The sequence below is a fragment of the Ahaetulla prasina genome, chromosome 1, assembly GCF_028640845.1.
Source record: "Ahaetulla prasina isolate Xishuangbanna chromosome 1, ASM2864084v1, whole genome shotgun sequence".
Classification (NCBI taxonomy): domain Eukaryota; kingdom Metazoa; phylum Chordata; class Lepidosauria; order Squamata; family Colubridae; genus Ahaetulla; species Ahaetulla prasina.
The window spans coordinates 148,265,611-148,287,676 of NC_080539.1; the positions used below are offsets into that span (position 1 = coordinate 148,265,611).

The window sequence follows — 22,066 nt, forward strand, 5'->3', positions numbered from 1 at the left end:
TGGCATCATGCCCAAGATGGCACCCAAAGATGAGCTCTTGAGACAATGCCTGAGGCAACAGCAGACATGGAAGGAAGTTCAAACACAGGAAGTGCCATGACAAACAAGATTCTGCATGGGATATACCACTGAAAGATAAGTGCGGTGGCTGACATTGAGACATTGTATCAGTGGCTAGAAAGGGCTTGACTAAGAGCATCAAGATACTGATCATAGTAGCACAAGAACCTAAACACCAGATTTATGCAAGTAGGAGTCTACCACACTAGATTGGATGCAAGATGCAGATTATGCAGAAAGGCTTCATAGACAGTCCAACACATAATACTTACATGAGTGTAAGATCCAAGCAGGAACAGCGTATAATGAACAGCACAACCAAGTAGCTGGCACTGTATAGAGGAACATATGCACAGTGTATGGGCTACATGGGAGATTCCACCCAAGTTTACAGAGAACAACAAGACTAAGATTCTTTGGAACTTCCAGATCCAGACAACCTGGTACAAGCCAATCAGCCAGACATTGTGGTAGTAGCAAAGACCAGAAGACAGCAGTAGCGATAGCAACATGAGGATGGAGGATGAGAATAAGGGCCTGAAGGAGGAGCGGGAGAGGAAGTGGAAAATAAAGGCCAAAGTGGTCCCAGACAGAGGTGGTAGGAGCATTTTGGGGTATGACTCCTAAACCAGGAAAATGACTCCAACACCTCCCAAGAACAACCTTAGAGCTCTCTGTCCAGAAAGGCGCATTGTTAGGAATAGCTAAGATACTGTGCAGAACCCTCAAACTCTCAGGTCTTTAGTAGAGGACCCTAAATAAATATATAGAGGTTTAGAATCCTGATCGTTCATCAGGTTCTGTGTGCTGCTTATTGAATGTTGGCTGCTGGAGAGGATGTATTCTAGACCGCTTCTTTTCTTTCTAGGCTTTTGATTGCAAGTTTTAAATGGTGTGTGAGTGAGTTTTATCATTATGTCTGTTGATGACTGGTTTGTCAGAATGCCTCAGGAACTCACACAAATCAGGAACTCACTAGCATTTTTAGATTTGGTTTGATCTAAAATGTGACACTTTCCTAGTTGAAATAATTTTGAATTCGTCAGTGGGTAGAGACATTAACAAATTTTCATCATGTCGTCTAAATGGCCAGTTGTTATTCAGGGATGTATCTTATCAATCTAGCAATTAATAGTATGACATCAAAAATGATGATTTTTGGCAGGAAAGGAAGCAGTAATTTTAAAATTCCTATAAAATAAGACAGGTTGGATATCTTCTTTATCTCAGTATTACTCAGATAAAAAGGTTTATCTGAGTAATAGCTGAAGGCAATTGTTTGTCTTTAACTTTTGAACAGGTTGTTGAATTAAAGGGATCCAAGTTCACTTAAACCAATCATGAAGACTTCTAAGGCAAAGATGCTGTCCTTGCTAACCTTTAGTGTCAAATATGGAGTTTTGCTATGAGTAAGGGAATTGAAACATTTTTTATATTTGATCTTAGGAACATCAAGAGTTTCCCTAGCACATACCATCAGAGCTGAACTCAGATTGCCCGCTGAGATGAACTCAGAGGCCCTCTCTTTTATTCTGTTTAATTACTGGGTCAGGTTAACTCAAATAATTGCAGATATGCTTCCTCCGATTTGCTTACATGAGCAGATGGTTAAAAAAAACCTTGACAAATCCTACCGTAGTTGCATAATTTTCTCAAAATGGACACTACCAGATGGCTGTAATGTGCAGGTTTTCACTGTACCTATTGTTAATATATATTTTCAGTCAAAGTATATTAGATGTTAAAGGACAGATGGATATAGAAGTTATGCTGGTTATGAAATCAATGAAATGGCTAGCTAGAATGAAATGCAATAGAAGAGATTATTTGTAGCTCAGAATTGAACTATGGGGGCCTTGGTGCTCTTTGAGCTTGGTTATTTTCTTGCAGACATTTCATTACCCTGATAGGTACCATCATCAGTACTAAAAAGGAGAGGGGTTTGCTCTCTGTTTATATACAAGTGGCTTGCCCTGTCAATGTTGGTGGGAGTGTTCTTGGTGGTTCCTTGATTAAGCTGTTGTTTACTATTTGAAATAAGCAATACCCCAATCAAGGAATTTGGCAGAGTATTGCTTATTGCTTGATCATTCGTCTAATATTAATCTTGATGTTAATCTTTGCTTATCTCTAATGATTGCTGGCAAGGAGGTGTTATGGACTTTAATTTTTTACTGTCTCTTTTGAATGACATGTAGAAGTTGTTTATCTCTATGTGCCTTTTGATGGCTGATTTGTCTGAGTGCCAGGCTTCCAAGAATTCTCTAGCAGTTTTGGGCTTAACTTGGTCTAAGGAGCTATCAACTCAGGCAATCAAACAATAAACAACAACCTAATAAAGAACACTCCCACCCACACTGACAGGGCAAGTCATTTGTATATAAACGTAGAGCAAACCCCACTCCCTTCTAGCATTGATGATAGTGGGTAATGGATACCTGGGTATTGAAACATCCGCAAGATAACATCCAAGCTCATAGAGCACCAAGGACCTCGCAAGAATTAACTCCCAATTTCAAGAAGAAAAGTATTTGTCCTTTCAATAAAGATCATGTAATCTTTGCTCATGTCTGATCTGAGCAAATGTGTAAAATGATGCAAAAAGGCAGATTCCCAATCATCCCATTGCAAGATAGACCAGGTGAAATAGAACTTCAGCTGCATTAACCATTAGAATACTGGTTCTATGCTAAATATAGGGATGATTAATTATTTTTGTTCCTTGATGATATGAGGAATTGGAATGTTAAAAGTAAATTGAATTTCCTCTTAAAGGTACCAACTTGTTTTGTGACACAACGGATTGCTTTCTTTGCAGTTAGGTCAGCCAAGTTAAAGGGAAAAGTGAATCTGCCCAACATGACAAATTACATAATTCCCGTATGTTGTAAGAATTTGATTTGGAGCAAGTTTTTATTCTATTTAGTTGACTATTTTAAAGAATTAAGTCATAGGTTAAAATATTTTAGACCTACATGTTAATGTTTATAATTGATTAGTTTTAGAACATTTAATAATCTTCTGTTTTAAAATATATGAATGTATTGTTACCCAGAAATTGTCTGGAGACTTATTTAGGAAACAATTTGCTTGCTGGACAGTATTCTTTTGGCTTGTCCTGTGTAGTGGCTATTACAGTCCTTGTATTGTTCATGATAGATGACTACTTTTGGTTCTTTTCTGGTTACTACATCTTTCAGTTTAAGGGTGTTTTTTTTTAAGAGATTTCATTTATTTGTATGCAGCAGTGGCCAGTGCAAAAGCATTTTAATAGTCCATTGGTTGTCTCAGATAAGTTTTTGATATATGGGAAAGTTATCCTTTTAATAGGTTTTGATGGCTGTGTTATGAAAGATTGTGTGCTAATAAAGTTGCATCAATATTGATTGCATTGGAAGAGGTTGTATAAGTAGTCTGCTTCCTTTGGGGTACTGCAGTGTGTTTTTGCTTGACTGAATAATGTTCTTAAGCAGCTCCTCTTGTGTTGTTTTGGTACTGAAGCACTTGATTATCATATTTTTTAATATATTTGGGTTTGTTATCTGGCATTGTTCCCTCTGCTGATGACTGTATCCAGGAAGAGTAGGTTCTTATTGTTTTTTTCTCTTGTGAATTTTATTCCTATGAAGGAAAAAGCTTCCTCCCCCCCAAGAGGAAAACAGCCAGGAAGAAGTCACCAAAGAGTACGCAGCTGTTGATGGTAACCCCGGCTACTCCAGACCCAGATTTAACTTGGAAGCAAGAATCCAAGGGAAGAAATAGAAAGCAATCTCCCCTCTAATCCTCACAAAGGTTACATAAGCTTCAGCTATTGCTGTAGGTCAGGGGTGTCAAACTCAATTTCACTGAGGGCCGCACCATGGCTGTGTTTGACCTCGGGAGGCTTGGGTGGGCATGGCCAGCTTGACATCACTCGTGTCAAGGGGACACCTGTGGTGGCCAAGTGCTAAGGCAGGACTTCCCTCAGACACACACCCCCTCATTATAATCTTCTTTCTTCTTCTCTTTCCTTATTTTTCCTTCCTTGCTCTCTTCTTTTTCTTTTTCTTTGTCTTTCCCTTTCCCCTTTCTCCTTTCCTGTCCCTTTTTGCATGCTCAAATGCTAAAGGGGAAACATTTCTCCTTTTGTTTTGTTTTTAGTTTGTTTTAGTAGCCCTCTGCCAGTGAACACAGAGTCGGTGGGCCCGCACATGGCTCCTCTGGCCCCGTTTTTGGCTGCAATGGCCTCCTTCAGCCAGCAAAAATGTGTGCCGCGCCCCCGAGCTCTGTTTTTGCTGGCAGAGGTACCCACGGGCCGGCCCTTTGCTGTTTTCAGGGCAGCCCCATGGGCCAGATCTAAGCACCCCACAACCTTGAGTCTGACACCCCTGCTGTAGGTGATATTTTCACCTACTTTTCCTATTAAGTATTTCTTTAATTATTCCAATTTATAAATTAGGGGATGAATCATCACAGTATGTTTGGTGATTTGACTGTTGCCCGAGGTACATTAGACCACTCTCAACAAAAACTAATTTAACAACTATTTACAACTAATTCAGGTCATGTGCAAAATTACCTTTCATTCAGAATTAAACAATAAAAGTAACCAAAATAAGCACCTTTATTAAACCTCCTGACTAGCAACATTTACAATTTGACTCTAAACTCTCATATATTTATTCAGAACTAAATCCCACATGAATCCAATAAAATGTTAATGTTAAACTTGCAGTTTGGTATAAGCTTATCTGTAAATGAAGCCATTGGAATTCAAGAGTGCTTCTGTGTAAGTGGGTCGCAGAATAGCATTCAAAGTGTTTTAGGAATGCAATTTTCACATTATTTTCTTTACACTTGATTCATGTTCTCACTGTGATGCAAATGTAATTAAAAATTCAGATGCGTAAAGTTGTAAATCTGTAATTTGCTCAGACTAAATTGGCAAAAGGTGTTTAAGCAATGAAGTTGGCTGATGATAAACAGCAACCTAATGTTTCCCACTTTGACTTTTTTTCAGAACCAGTGGGGAAATTAAATTAATTCCTCTAGTTGCAGGTTTAACAATTCTAATGAGCTGCCTTTAAAAATCAATTTATATATTTATATCAGCTTTGAAAAAATATTATTACTAATTTCAGATAGTGCTTTCTTCTACAGCTTTAATGTAACCTTGCTTATGTTTTGAATTGTTCACCCATCAATCAACCTCCTAAAATGGAGTCTCACTTGTATATTAATTATAAAAGCTCACAGGTTTAGTGATATCAGGTTCTGTTCTGCCTTTGTAAGAAGTTAAAATTATGGTATTTCTTATAAATGTGATTAAACAGGACTCTATAGGATTAAACAACTTTTCAAGAATTAAGTAGGTATAGTCTCTGCAATTATTCTGTAACCATGATTGCTCAAGAGGCTAATTAGGGTTTGAAAATTACGTTTTATGCTTTTGTCTTGTTGCCAGTAAAAGTCTTTCATATTATTGACCTCTAGACTCTGTCCTGTTAAATAAAACTGAATTGAGAATGTTCTCAGTAAGCTATTACCATGCATTTCTCACTTCTAATTCATTTTAATTATGTTTACTTTTAAAAGATTTTAAATTTCATAGTAATGGAAAAAAACTCAGAGGTTTGTTTTATAGTCAAGTCTCACTGGTTTGCAAATAATACATTAACAAGACAAAGAATACTGATGTCAAGCCCCTTGAAATAAGGATATTAAGAATATCTTAAAAATTGTAAAATATGATAATTTGTAAACCATTTTGCAGAGATGATATAAGGAAATTATTCATTTTCCTAGAGCTCTACCAGTGTTATATGTCAGAAAAACTGCCTTAAAAATTTCAAAAGGCTCACAAAATACTTCCAAGGCAAGGTGGGCTATAATTAATAAGTAACACCCTTGAAACTGAACCCTTGATTCTGTGGATTAAAGAGATTTGGGGAAATCTGGTGGGCCAATCTGGATTATTAATACTATTTGATCGAACATTACAAGGCAAAAGAAGAAAGAAGAAAAATTAAACAAGATTTTAAAATTTGGATAATTTTGAAGGTGCAAATTGGAAATTTTTAAGGACTAACAATTTTGGGGATTTTGAGGTAAAATCTCGGGACTGAGTAAACTTTACTAATACTGGCATTTTTGGTGTTTCTGGACAATTGGGTTATTGGAATCTTGGTGAAATATTGAGTAACTTTCAGCTTATTAAATTATTACAAAATGTTCCAACCGAGGAAAACAAATACAGTTTATAATGATTTAATTTTTTTGTATATGTTTTATTTGCAGTTTTCCTTTAACAACCAATGTATTTTGTGGACAGTGTAATGACTAGGTCAATACATTTTTTACACAGTGCTAACAGTAATAATACAATTACATATACGTAATTTTTATCTTCCAACTTCTAACCTTAATATACTCATTATAATTATAATATATTATTTTAGGTATCAATATGTATAATACTATTTTCCCAATTTGTACCTCCCCCCCCCCTTGTTGGGGTTCTTCCATATTCACCTCCTTATCTTTAAACAGTTGTTGTTAGTTGCGAAGTTGTGTCCGACCCATCGCAACCCCATGGACAATGTTCCTCCAGGCTTTCCTGTCCTCTACCATCCTCTGGAGTCCATTTAAGCTCACGCCTACTAATTCAGTGACTCCATCCAGCCACCTCATTTTCTGACGTCCCGTTCTTCTTTTGCCCTCAATCTTTCCCAGCATTAGGCTTTTCTCCAGTGAGTCTTTCCTTCTCATTAGGTGGTCAAAATATTTAGAAGGATCTGGCCTTCTAAAGAGTTGTCGGGGTTGATCTCCTCTGGGACTGACCAGTTTGATTGCCTTGCAGTAATAATACATTTAAATATGCCTAATCACCATCTTCCACCTCCTAATCTTAGTATATTTGTGGTTATAATAAATTCTATTATATATCTATATATGTGTTGCTATTTTCCCAGTTTATAGTTTCTATTTGTTTTTATTAGTTTTTAATACAATCACAGTCATTACATAATATCATTACAAGATATTAACGTCTCTATCCATCATCTCTCAGCTGTTTTAGAATTTCATCGTTTATTGACTTTTTGGTAATATTTCTTTAATATTTCTTTCTTGGGCTCCTATATTTCTTTCTGAGATTTTTACGTAGACTTAATGTTCCCTCTGCCTTACCCCTTATCTCCTTCTGCTGCATCATTTGGATGCCCATCCATAACCCTTCCATTATTTTTGGGAAGTCTTCCTTTTTTTTCTCTTTGCTATTGTAAGCTCTTAAGGAATTAGCTATTTGATTCTTAGTATTTATTATTATAGTCTTTTCATTGTTTTTGTTTTCTTGTAGCCTATTTTGATTTGTCTCCTCCATCACTCCCTCTAATTTCTCATCTATCTTCTGAATATTTTGTTCATCTTTTCCCACCATTTGTTGAGGGTCTTCTACACTTACTTCTTTATCTTTGGACAATCCCATCATCTCCTTATGATTCTTTGTCACACTTTCATAAAAACTTTTAACCATCATTAACATTTCTTCATAAAACTTTGTCTCCTGCTGGGTCATTTTGTACCAAATTAATATATTACAAATTACTCAATGTATCGCTAATATTCCAGTAACCCAATATCTAAAAGCTCCAAAAAAGTTAATTATTAATAAAATTTATCTTTCCAAAATTATTTCTCCAAGTCCCCTAGCTTTCTAGTGCTTAAAAGCTATAAATTAATACTTTATAGTCTTTATCATTTCCAGTTTTCACCTTCCCAGTTATCCAAATTTTAAAGTCTTGTCTTTTCTTTTTTTTCTTTCGCCCCCCTCGCCCGCCCCCCTTTTCTATCACTTTTCTTCTTTTGCCTCATAGGATGATCTATCAATGATGTTAGTGAATCAAATCCAGCTCAGCCCACCAGTTTCACCAAATTTTTCAATGAACAGTTCAATAAAGTTTTGATATTTATAGTTCCATTTGCTTTAAAAATCTTCAAACAGCTCAATAGATATTTCCAAGCTTCCAAATCGCCTACTAAGATAAAGTCAAGGTCAAATAGCCTTCCAGGTGTTGTTTAGTTTCTCTCCTTTCATCACTTTCACCCAGATTTCCCACATTGCAGTTATCTTCTTCTTCCAGAAGATGGCTCCCCTGCTCCCAATTCCAGCATTCACCAGAGAGTAAAAGTCCAAACAGCTGACTATCAACCATCCAGGGTGTTAAAGATAGAGTTTAGAAAAGCAATCACATTTTGCAATGTTGTTCAACTTTTTCCAGGCTTTATGTGTTTTAAAATACCTTTTAACTATTTATTTTGCCTTGTGTCTTTAATCTTTAGTCTTTCTCTTTGATTTTTAGTCTTTAATCCTTCTCCATAAATCCAGTTGCTGCTTTCTTACTATTTGGAGGTTGTTGGTTTTTTTTAATTTTTAACTTGGGTTAAATGTTTGGGGTAAAAGTTGGAAGTTATCTCACCCAGTTTCACTTTTCTGTCCACACGCCACTCCAGCACAAGATCTTAGTGTCCCGGTTGTCCCAGCTTGTGATAGACCAAAATGGCCATTGTCCCTGCTGCCTTTTGGGAGAGCTTTCTTCGGATCAATGAGAAAATTGTGGTTTCCTCGTGATCATTGAAGCACTTCTCCTTTCTTCACCACCCCTCCAGGGCGGCTTGACCCCCGTAGGGTCTCCTGGCAAGCAGTTGCCAGCTGCATTTCACAGAGCCTGTCGGGGCTCTGCTCTTTTCCAGCCATTTCCGCCGCTCTAGTAATAAATAAATATTATTGATGTTTCAATGTATTCAGGAAGATATGACAAGGAATCATAGGGAGATGATGCAGGATAAAGATGTGAGACTAGAAAACCCCCAGCAAATGACAATAAAAGATGAACAAAAAACTCAGAAAATAGAGAAGAAATCAGGAGCTGGGGAAATAATAGAGGAGATAAATCAAAAAATTATACAAGCAGATAAAGATTTGGAAGAGATAGTAATAATTCTTAAAATGGAACAGATAGATTACTCTTTAAGAACTCAAAATATGGAAGAGAATAAAGAGAAAGATCTCCCAAAAGTGATGAAAAAATTACAGATGGGTGCTCTAGAGATCCAACAGCAAGAGATAGGGATTGAGGCAGATGAAATACTCAGATTAAATAAGTGTGATGTAAGGAGATACAAGATCCCAAGGGAGAAACATGAAAGTTTTACCAAAAAGTCAATAAGAGTTGAAATTCTAAAAAGGGCAAGAAATGATGGATAGATATAGAATACTTCTTAGTATGATGGCTATTTTATTAAGAGTTAGAAAAAAGAGGTAGAAAGTAGAAATTAGGAAAATACATTGTGTATACTGATATATAATAGGATATTATATATTCTATATAATCAGTATATATCAGTATTATATATACTGATATAGAATAGAATATATCATAACTACAATGTATACATAAATATTAGAAGTTGAAAGATTATGATTATGTATATTTAAATAGTATTATTATCGTTAGTATTGTATATAAAGTATATTGACCCAGACAATACACTGTTCATTAAGCACTTACGGATGTTAAAGAAAAAACTATAAATATTTTTTTTAAAAAAATTAAAAAAAGAAACACTGAAGGTATTTGCATTTGGACACATAAACTATAATTCTGATATCAGAAATGAAGAATTATTGCTTCATTGAATATGCATATTTACTTGGAAATCCCATTGTATTCAGGAGAGCTTATTCTCTAGTGTTTCAGATTTGGAGACTTACATTTTCTTAGTTTTGTGTTGACTAGAAATACACACACACACAAAGGCACACACACAAACATTATTGCATAGTGCCTTGTGCAGAATTCTGTAGCTTGGAAAAGAATGACAGTCTTCAGAAAAAAAAATTGCATATACTGTCAATTTCCTTTTTAGTTTTTTCTCCACTGTATTATGAGTGTTTTCTCTCTTGAGAGCTTATAAAACATCACCAGTGAAAACATTGGCCATTCATAACTAATATAAATTTCACTATTTCATTCATTTTTTGTAGTACTGTTTTTACAATACTTAGAATATGCTTTAGCCTTCATCATCTTTAAATAAGTGTGCAAATAAAAATGATCCTAAATGCACTAAGTGACATATTCTTTAAACTTTTATTGTGTTAAGCCTAGATATAAAGAAGGAAATTTATATAAGTCAACTCCAACTCTTTTACCAAAAACTGAGACTGAAAAACATGTTCTACCAATCTATAATTCAGTATAGCAAAAACAGATCAACTTCAAGGAATGGCATATAGAGACTCTTCCTGCTTTCATTGGAATGGCAAAATCTGAACTGCAGCATCACACCCAAACACTTTAGGGTCATACATGCAGCAATGGAATACATGTATAAGAGGCTTGTGTTGCAATACTGCAAAACCAGTGTGTCACGCGAGCTCAACCCCTCCCCCATCAGATGCCCCTGAATTGAAGACATTCCATTACTTTCCCCAATACTATATTATAGAAAGCATTTTGGTTTCAATTATTTGATAGTGGCTCATTCTGCATTAAAAAAAAATCTAATAATAGCAGCACTAGAGCAAAGAAACTAATTATCTTTCGGCTGTTGTAACCACAATGAAAGAAATTGAACTCTGAATTAAGATCTGAATAAATATGACCACGTGGGGTTTTAGGTATTATGAGAAGCACAGCACATATTCAGCAAAAATTCAGGGTTTATGGTATGAAGCTAGTATAAAACTATGACACAAGATTGAAGTGGTGCCGGAAATCTCTATAACAATTAAAGAAGGCAACTTTTGATCAATGCCTTGATTGATCAAAATGTTTACCATGCTATGAACATATGGAGAGTAACCTCAAATATAGTTCTATATATTTGAGGATGCTGCGAGTCCCATCCCCAAGAGAGATACACCTGGTGGCTCCCTCTCTCTGGAACATCATTCCCCCAGAGATTAGAATGCTCCCCACTCTAATACTCTTCCAGAAGGCGCTGACGACCCGGTTCTGCCAGCGGGCCTGGGGAACCCAGAGTGGGATGGAGCCAGGGGTGAAATCTAAAAATTTTCTGTGGGAATGGCTTAATTGGTGGGTGTGGCTTGGTGGTCAGATGACTGAGTGGGCATGGAAATAACAATAAATAATAAAAATAATAAACAACGTTTACAAAACAATAAGTGGTACCAAAAGCCATCTTTCACACTTTACACACACACAACACAACTGACACGCACACACAAAATGCCATATACAGCTTTGTGAGTTTTTGTGTGTTTGTGTAGATAGAGTGAAACACTACAGAAACACACCAAATCTCAGAAAGCTGCACAAATATTTTATTTTATTATTTTACTTTATTTTATTTATATTTTTTAGATCAGGGGTCTCCATCCTTAGTAACTTTAAGGTTGAGAACTTCAATTCCCAGAGTTCCTCAGCCAGCAAAGCCAGCCAGCATTAGTTGCTCACTGAGGAAATAGATTAGCTAGCAACTGATTCTGTCTGGTGCTGAAAGTGAAACTTCTCCTTTTGGGCTGGGAAAGCCATGCGTTAGATCAGTAATCAGGTAAGTGCCTTAGAATCTCTTAAAAGGAAGTTTTCTATTTGTAGAAAACATGTTTTTTAAGGTTCTGCTGATGAGGAACTCAGGTGAAATCACCAGAGGAGCCTTTTTTTTTTTTAAAGTTTAAAGGCTCTGCCGATCTCAGCTGAGGGGCGGGATCCTCAAAGGCTTTTTTTTACTTTTAAAGGCATGTTTTCAGCTGAAGAAAAACTGCCTTTAAAAGTAAAAAAAAAACCTCTGCTGATGGTGCGGCTCAGCAGAGGCAGGGGGCGGGGCCAGGGATTTTTGCCACTGGTTCTCCGAACCGGCAGCCGCCATCGCTACTGGATTGGGCTAGCCGGTCCGAACTGGAAGCATTTCACCCCAGGATGGAGCCCATTAAATAGCTCGTGTGATCTGTCGCTAGGGCAGGAGGTGGGAGGGTGATTTTATTATATTTATTTGATTATTTTATTAGTCTTATTGTTTTTTAATGTGGTTTTAAATTTTGTAAGCTGTCTTGAGTCACTATGGGCGAATAGGCGGCAGTATAAATCCAATAAATAAATAAATAAATAATTTTTCTGCTAGTTACATAGTATATGTTGAATCTTGCCCTCTCTATTGCTCTTTTTCCAGAAAATAATCTGTGGATCCATAATGCTATCCCAGTGTTAAAGCAAACACAGCTAGTTCAGTTTAGGAGCTTCTACTTGGAAGTTTTCTTGGCAACTCAAACAGTTTCACAAAAGAAAAATGGAATATGTGCGTAAAAAATATATAAGGCCCAGATTTTCCACTTATCTCTATATTTGTGTTCTTCCCATATAAAGATGGGATACAATTAGTATTATCTTAGGATAAGTAACATGTATGGAATTATTTAACCACAGATTCCCTCGTTTGTTTGTTTTTAAAGTACATGTGGAAAGGTTGTTTTGTTTTTAATTTATAGATTAATATTTTTTTTAAAAAAGAAGGAATGAAAAAGCGAACAAACAAGTGAAAGGAGAAAAAGAATAATTACCACAGAGATATAATACAGTATCAGTGAGCATACAAAGGGATTATTGAGATTGTACAGATAGTGTTCAATATATATTAATGCGAAAATAGTCATAAAAAACAAAACATGAAGATTTGAATCTCTAGCTAAGTGCCAAAATCTCCACTATTTATCATTTAAAAAGAAAAAAAACTACTAAAACTTTACAAATGCTAGTTTCTAACTTCATGTTCATTACTTGTCGAAAGAATTTAGTGCACAACCTGCAGCTAACTAGTGCATAAAAATGTAAAGATTAACAATTTTTCAAAGAAATGAAAAAAAAACCTCTATAATAGCAGGATAATTTTTTGTTAAGCAAAAAAGTATGAAACTGTAATAACATTTTCTTTTGGCTGTACAGGTAAGCACATTAGACTGGATACGAGCTGAAAAAACCTATAACCTCTGTGAGGTTCTATTTAAAATTCACAAGGTAGGTAAGTTATGAATAACAAAATATTCTCTATAGAAGATTATGTTAATTATTTACTGAATAAAACCGAGTCAGAATAAATTTAGCCAATATCAGCAGTAAATTATTGTGGTTTTATATAATGCGAAAGTGACATTGCCCTTTTCTATTGCTTTCATCTAGTAGTTTTGTCCTCATCTTTCTCCTAGAAAAATGTTTCATGCAAAATTTCTCATTGTTGATGGTATTTCCAGGAAAAAAAGTCTCATGTAGACTGAAGAGGTGACAATAGTTGCCAATCAGAGTAAACAGTATAGATTTATCTGTAAAAAAGACAGAACATTTTCTGAATTGCCTCATTGGTAACTCATGGGATAATATTGATGATTTAACCATTGCATGATCTATGGATTGCTTTGGATTTTACATTCCATGGTCATATCTGCTTTTTATTTTAATTTAGATACTTATTTTGTAGGAATCTTCTTGCCACAGGACTTAAATTAACTTCATAAAGTAATATGTAAAAAGGCCATGCTGATCAGGAATGGGGAAAAATTAGAAATGTGTAAAATGTTTGAAATGCTTTAAATGCATAATTCTCCAATTTTATTTCAAAACTGCTATTTCTGATCTCAGTAAAAGTGAAAACTAATGAAAATAGTATTTTAAGCTCAAAACACTTTAAAAAAAAGTTCAAACATTTCTGGAAAGCTCATAAGAATATCAGGATTCTTATAATAAAGTCAGAACAGCTTTTAAAATTGGAACACAGCATTTTGAACTGGAGCATTTCAAATAAAGTGTTTTGTACAGCATTAAAATAATACAAAATCCACACTGAGGCAACAAATTTATGCAGTTAATTGCAAACTTAGTTTCCAAAAGCTTTTCATCGAACATTATTATGAAAACTACAGAAAAAAAGGAGGAAAATCAACAATTATTTTGTTCTTCTTTGGATGGATGTAACTTAATAATATTACAACTAATACCACCTAGCTTGCATGACAGACTTTTTAAATAAATTATCTAAGACTATAAAACAGTTAATATCAACAATACATCTGCTCCTCCATTCTGTTCTTTTTTCTGGGTTTCTTTAACCATTTAGCCTGATGAAAACTTACTGGAAACTTTAAAAAATACAAACATTTTGTAACCGTTTGCTGACCTTTTAGATTTTAGATTTATAAAGGGAGAAATGAAAGATTAAACTTTATACTTCAAGTATTAGCAATTCCTCTTCTAAGCTGCTTCCTCGTGAATGCTTCAGAGGCCATTAGTAGATCAGTTGACCTCTTTAAAAATATACATAATTTTCCATATTGTTTCATGCTTCCTGACTGCTTACTTATTTTGGCAAAGTTAATTTTAATAACAACACAATAAAAGCAAATTGTAACACTGGAAGTTATTTTGGTGAGTGAAGAAAAAATGGAAATCAATTGCTCAGGATTCAGTACTTTGTGTTTTTGACATTTTAATAAATGAATACTGAATTGTCAGTCTTCATGAATACATTAACTGAAATACAAAAGCATCAGTGTGCAACTCTAGCCTCTGTTCTGTTAACATTTCAGTATAAATGATAATGAAGGAAACTTAGAGCAAATCAATTAAGTTGGGATAAATGTGGTTTTCAAGAAAGATTAAGGTTTCCCCATTACAAATTCAAAGATTCCATTTACCTCTTTTAAGCTGTTTTCTGTTCTGAGTGAGAAGCTGATGTGTCCTCCACAGACCAACATTTGATTGAATTAAATATCTCCAGCTGCCCAACCCCCCATTCCTTTGCAGGCAATTGTAGACGCTTTCTAGCTGTGCAGTTTCTCATTGGCATATATAGTATGGTCTCCCATTTCTCTCCCAGTCATGAATTTGCAGTGCACTACAGCTCTGAGAATCTGTCCTTCACCTAATTCTCCTGCTATTGACTGCTAGAGGGTCCTTGAAGTGTTAGTTGACTCCTGGTGTCTTCATGGACACATTCAAGCAGCTTTCTAGGCAACAGTACAAAAATTATTCGGATGGCTTTTTTCTGAGATTTTATTTTCACTTCTTAGTCTAGCTGACATCCCTGTTAGTCTTGAATCCAGCTATTACTAGCCAGGTAATGTCACCTATTCTACTAAATTCACTGATGATTTTTCTTTATTAAATTGGAATATATTATCATTAGTATCTTCCTATGAATATTCCTTGGCTAACGGTTCTTTCCCTGCCCTATGACTTTCTCCCCAAATAATAATTTGAAGCCCTTCCATGTACAATGTAGAATGTATTCTTATCCTTAATATTTATTATCATATGGTATGTAGTATTCAGCATTATTCAGAAACATGTATACAGGGGTCAGTACATCTGCAGAATAGACAACACTGCAAATATATCTTTCCAAATGTATTCCAGTCACTGAGTATCTTGAGGGAGAAATTATGGCCTATGACCACCTAAATTTTGCTGAATTTATTAATTTGAGTGGCCCCAATGTAGTCAGTGGTGAGGAATGCTGGAAACATTCGTTATTAGCAATATTTCCAGACCAATAGATTCTTTACTGCATCATTACTTTACGAGTGTCTTAAAACCAGTGAATAGTAATAGTCGTTTTAAGTGTAAATGAACATGCATAGGTCCCTGCTACTAGGGTTTGCTGCTCAGTATCATATATAGTTAAGATTCATTCTGACAATCTTTATCATTAAGGGTCATCAAGATTGGTCAACTTGTAATGTTTCATTTCTATTTATAATTTTTAATAAATCCCTCTTTTTCATCAGAAAAAGGGCAAATCATATATGTTAGCACACATATGCTTCATGAAAGTTCCTGGAAGTAGGAACGAGGCTCTTTTCTGTCCTGTTTCCAAAAGCATGGCAGTTTAAAACTGAAGAAGTGGAAATACTGGAAATATGGCTTGAAATAATTTGGAAGTTGATTTGTTTTAGAAATCAAACCTAGTGTTTCAAGTTGGATAAGGTCCTGTCATAACAAGTAAAATGTTCCAAGTGTGAGTTCATTTTCAAAATCATTTCACATCTACAAGTACATAAACTGCATCTAATTTTAAAAAAATGTAAGACTGGAATGTAGAAAATGAACAATTTCTCCTCTAGCTTGGCAAGCACCTGACTTAACTTTTTCTCAGTGCCAAGTCACAGACTTTCAGAATCTGAGCTGGTGAAATGTGGATTGAACAATATTAGCCCAAAGAGAGGCATACATTCCCTATAAAAATTATGACATGGTCAAAGATTGTACTGAACTCTCAGTTCTAATTTTTCACATTATATAATTTTATTTATATTTGCAATTAATACATTGAAATTCTTTTCCATATAGGAAGTGAAGAGCATAAATATTCATAATACTTGACTTTTATTTATTAATTTAGAAGTGGCACATTATATATCAGCACTGAACAACAGTGTATATGCATATAGTAATACTGAGATGAATTAAATCTGGTTTTTTTTCTCTTATTGATATCTAATATTTTAGGCTTTTTCAGTTAAGTGGATAGATAGTGGAAGTAATTCTACTAACTAACAGTTTTTCATTAGTAGTAAATTTTCCCAGCAATTCTGCTGTATAGTTACCTGATTATGAACATGTTTAAACAAAGTAATCTGTAATAATAAATACAAGTCATAATTAAGACCTTGGCTTGCTAGATTTACATGATTTATGTGGGTGGTTTCTTAAAAAGGATACTTTTTATTAAAATCAATCAGCATGAAAATTTTGTTTACTCCAAGCAACAACGTTAATGCAAACACGTATGAGTGTAAATATACATTACCTTCCATGTTATTAATTGTCTTGCTATTTGTCATTTTAGCATCATAAATTAGATGTTCATTCTAATTAAGCAGTATTTATCACATCTGAATTAGCAGCATGTTACTATTCATCCCATTTTAGAAATGGGCTACAGATTTGCTTTTCTCATTTAGCATTCCTTCCATCACCTCTGTACTCCATTAATTTCAATTGGACAGTGAAGTTCTATCGAATGCATCTTTGCTTAAATTAAAATCAACTGCTTTATAGTCGTAGTGGTGGTAATTGTAAGCTATTTTGCACTCATTCGGGAATATTTTAAGATTGCCTTCTATGCGGCTTTTAAAAAATACTAGTAGTCTGAAAGGAGAAACTTCATCAAGGCTATAAAAACATACTCTAGACGTCTCCATTTTTTACAAGTTATTCAGAATTTTTTTAACTGCCTGGTACTCAGTTTTCCTTATGCTCTGACTGCTGCTTTCAAGCTAAACAGAAAAGGCTCCAGCAAGGAAGGCTTCAGTAGTATATCTCAGACATGTGTAGCCCTTGGGCTAAAGGTTCCCTTTTCCACTTCAAATAAATAAAGTAGATCTCCTGGATTAAGAACGTATTATTGCATCAGGATTAATATATTGTTTTATTTTCCAGTAAAGATTTAAATTCATACTTTTCCCAATCTACAGTAATTTCAGTATTGTGTGCAGAATACTCACTAACTCACTAACCAAATATAACGATTATAAATGTATCATTTGGAGACATGTGCATAAGGGTCTCAACCTGTCTGCTATTGAAATGAGAACTGTCTAGAAGGATATCTAAAGAGTCCATTGGATTCTTTTCCGCCCCCTTTGTCTTCGTCTGCATGAAATGTTACAGCAGTAGGAATTTATTTATTAATCTGATGTGCTTCAATCTAGTCAACATATGACTTTCTGATGCTGGTGCTTGTTAGGGAAAATCAAATGAATGAAAGCCACCATGCCAACCCAATGCTCAGTCGCCCGCTACTCCGCTTGCTGCTTCTTTTAAAAAATACTTTTAAAAGCATTTTTTTAAAATCTATTCGGCCTCCTTTTGGCGTGTACTGCGTATGCGCGCACACACCTTGCATTTGCAACCAGCAAACCGGTAGTAAACCAGTTCAGATTTCACCACTGATCTAGGCCCTTCAGATGTTAATGTTTTCCTATGAATCTTAGCATGTGATTGGCAAACAGATAGGTAGACTGATTACTGAAAATTCCTGCTTTGGAAAAAAAAATGAAAAGAGGCTGCGGAACAAGAGACCATTATAGTTTCTCAATTTAACAATATGAAATATCAGCATGATTCTGATGCAAAAAGGCTGACACTCAAACGTCCGTGACTTATTTCTACAAGATCAAATTATTCTCATTCTACTTTAGATGAAATATCTTCAAAAATATATCTTTCAGCTCTGGCTCAATAATGACTGTTGGCTACAAGCAAATTTATATTTGGGTATTCACCAAGACTACGAGCTTGAAGACCAGAGGCCATATTGCTTCAGTGTTGTGGTTGGACATGGCAAGAGTCATTACTTCAATGTGGAACAAGGAAGTGAGCTGGCAATATGGGAGAAATCATTTCAAAGAGCAATCTTTTTGGAAGTTCAGAGAACAGGGGTAAGTAATAGAAAAAATACATCTGCCACTTGAATAAATACATAATGTATTTGGTGTATGTTCCGTATTTAAATTATTTATGACCCCTGCCTATATGTGTGTATGTATGGGGAAAAAGAGACATAGACATTTAGACAAGGATGGGTCTGTTCAAACTGAGTATTTAATGAGTTAGTGGCTGCAGTGCCTTTGAGAGAAAGTCCATTCAGAGAATGGTAAGGACAGCAGAGAAGATTATAGGAAGCTCGCTTCCCGTTATTCAGGATACTGCATATAAGTGCTATGTGCTTAGAGCTCAAAGCATTGCTAGAGACCCCACACACCCACTTCATGGGCTGTTTCTATTGCTCCACTCTGGGAGGAGGTTTCAAAGTATCTATAGCAGGACTACCAGATTCTGTAACAGCTTTGTACCCTATGCCATCCGTCTGGTAAACTCGGCAAGTTTTGTTTTTCTCGCCATGTACATGTATACATCCGAAGTAGACTGTTGTTTCTCCATGTCATATACCATATTTTTTGCTCCATAAGATGCACCTCACAATAAGACACACCTAGGTTTAGAGGAGGAAAACAAGACGAAAAAATTTCAGGATGAGCCTGAGAGGGCCACAGATAGGTGTCCAGCTCTGTCTATTGACTCCTGCACTGTGGAAAAGAGACAGAAGAGGCAGGCAATGACAAAGACAGAAGAGGCAGGTTCAGCACTGTAAAAGGACCCCGCCGCCGCAGCCCGGCTGCTGTTCACCAAAGACACATAGACATTTCCACCCACTTTGGGGGAGGGGGCAGAAGTGCATTTTATGGAGCGAAAAATATGGTAATATATATAGGTATATGCATAATTTTGTATTCATTTATTTATTTTGTCATGTTTATGTAGTGTATATTGGAGATGGTGATCCTTTGAGAGCTGTATAAAGTTGTGATATCATGTGACCATTTACAAGCTCTTTATAGTTGAGGAAAGTAGTATCACAACTGCAATATATTATAAAATTTGATGCTGACAAATGAATTATCTAATAGATGCTCTTTTGTTGATACAAGATATCTGTCACTAGAAAGAGAGTTTTTCAGTTATTTTCCCTTTCCTCTGCCGTCTTCTAGAGTTTATCAAAGAAACTGCCTCTTCTTCAAACAGATGTTGTTTTATGCAGAGGAATGGATGTGCCTTCCAAATGTTTTTGGAAAACTATTTGCAAGTAGACAGATAAAACATAACATTAAAATACAAATACTAAGAACATAAGTAAAACAATACTGAGAGTCAATTTAGTTTTGCGGTTAAAGTATTAGGCTAGAAACCAGGAGATCTTAAGTTGTTGTCTTGCCTTAGACAGCGAAGCCAGCTTGGGGACCTTGGGCCAGTCATTCTCTCTCAGACCCAGAAAGCCAGCAAGGGCAAACCACCTTCAAAATCTTGCCTAGAAAACTGTAGGGCCTAATCCAGGCAGTCACCAGGAATCAATGGTGACTCAATGGACACACTCACACACACATAAACACATAGAGAGATAAAAAAAGTAAAATAAAAACTGGACTCAGAGAACAACATACTTTAGTGTTCTTTTTCTGACAGTAGATTTCTTCAGAAATAGATATATTTCTGTAAAAGTATTCCTTTGTAAAACTCTGCTTTTTGGTGGAGAACTAAACTTGCAACTCATTAATTAAGCCTAATGTTAACTCCAATTTTATGGGTCAGTTAAAAATATTATTAACACAGATTTACTGCACCTCAGTCTGGCATTCTTCATAAGAGAAATTGAAATTTATGGCACTTTCTTAATCTGAATTCCCAAGAAAATGATAAATCTATCGATAGCAATCTTAATTCATGTATTTTTTTCCTAACTTCATTGTCACTTGGCTGCAGTTTTAGAATACTGTTATTGATCTCATTTTCATGGCTTTTACAAGTAATCTCCATAAATGAAAATAGCTGTGTTGTTTACACACACATGCAAACATAGTATTAAATATTTCTGAAATATTATTGATATGTTCTGAAGAAAAAGAATATCATTACTATTTTTTTTCCAATTTTCAATTTTGCTATGGTGGGTCACAGAGTTAGCCCGTTGTTTAGATTTTTAGCCAGTTAGCTAGATTTGGAATTTTTGACCACCTATCAAGTCCTCACCAAGGATCTAGGGATAGGAAGATGTTGTTCAATAATATTTAAGATATTGGATGTATTCTGTTCCAAAATATCCTTTTGGAACTGATTGATGGTGATTTTGTCAGTGGAGATGTTCAAGTTGTGCTCCAGATGTTTTGGGATTGCACCCAAGGCATCTAATAGTATTGGTACTATCTTTGCTTTCTTTTGCCATAGTCATCCTATTTGCAGATCTTTTTATTTTGTGATTCTTTCCAATTCTTTCTCTTCTCTTTGGCTCAGGGGTGGGTTCTACTTACCTTTACTATTCGCAACGGGAGCGCGCACTCACTTCGCTCACTCGTGCACTTTCTGCGCACGTGCAGAAGCTTCTGCACATGCACAGATCGCCAAATATGATGCCAGGGCAGGTGGGCAGAGCCTCCCGCAATTTTACTACCAGTTCTCAAGAACGGGACAGAACTGGAAGCAACCCACCACTGCTTCTGCTATGTCCAGATATTGCAAGGTCCACTATTAAACTATTTTTAATTATTAAACTTATTTTTCTCAGTTTTCAACTTCAATATTATTAGCCAAAAGGTCGAAAGAGCAAATTATAGATATAGTTAAATTTTGGCCTGTGGTAAAACGGTTTAACAGATAAAATGTAGGGATAAATACATAAAACATTTATTAATAAAGACCTTGTTTAAGATCTATTGTAAAATTTATAACACAATAAAACATGATCCACAGATTCAAAATCAATACCATTACAGGGACAAAATCAGACAAAAACAGAGACATGAGAATCTTTTGAAATCTACTGTATAACATATTTGACAGCAATACAAAAGCTATAGTATATTTCTTTAACTGTAAACTGCTACAGTATATAGAAAAGCATAATTGAAATTGCTTCTAAAGATGAAGGCTGTACACGGAACTTTGATGTTTTCCATTAACTCCTGCACTGAATTGTCAAATAATATTTGTGTAATACAATAATATTTCAGTGTTATGCTCTGGAAAACAAAGAATCAAGATTAATACGAGCCTGATCAATCTTTTGGTTTACCAGTTCAAACTACATATCTAAATAAAAATAATTTGGGATGTCAGACCGCAATCTTTCCTTGTTTTTGAAAAACTATCACGGAAACCAAAATATAATTGTACTTTGCCAGCCTTTCATTTTCATTTCCATTTCCACGAGAATATCAGAATTTGGAACACAACTTTGAACCTTTAAAAGAACTCTTTAAATTTTCACCTGCAATTGGGTTATATTATTGTTGGCAATTGTAATCCAAACTGAAGTTCCATAAAAGATTTAAGATTAGATTTTTACGCATTAAAATCTTGTATTGCTATAGCAGTATAAAATCTCTACAGCCACACCACCTATACTTTTGATAAAAGTATCAAAGCAAAACTATGACTGAGCGTAACTGACTAAAGATCCAGTT

The 22,066-nt window shown here is 35.2% G+C and overlaps 1 protein-coding gene across 1 annotated transcript in view; it reads left to right on the forward strand.

Annotated features, from left to right (window-relative positions):
• SNTG2 (syntrophin gamma 2) overlaps positions 1–22,066 on the forward strand; it is a 305,949-nt gene that overhangs the window by 252,602 nt on the left and 31,281 nt on the right. Inside the window, exons 13-14 of the mRNA XM_058177752.1 lie at positions 13,002–13,073; positions 18,281–18,490. Coding sequence (XP_058033735.1) covers positions 13,002–13,073; positions 18,281–18,490 — 282 coding nt within the window. The remainder of the gene's footprint in view (positions 1–13,001; positions 13,074–18,280; positions 18,491–22,066) is intronic.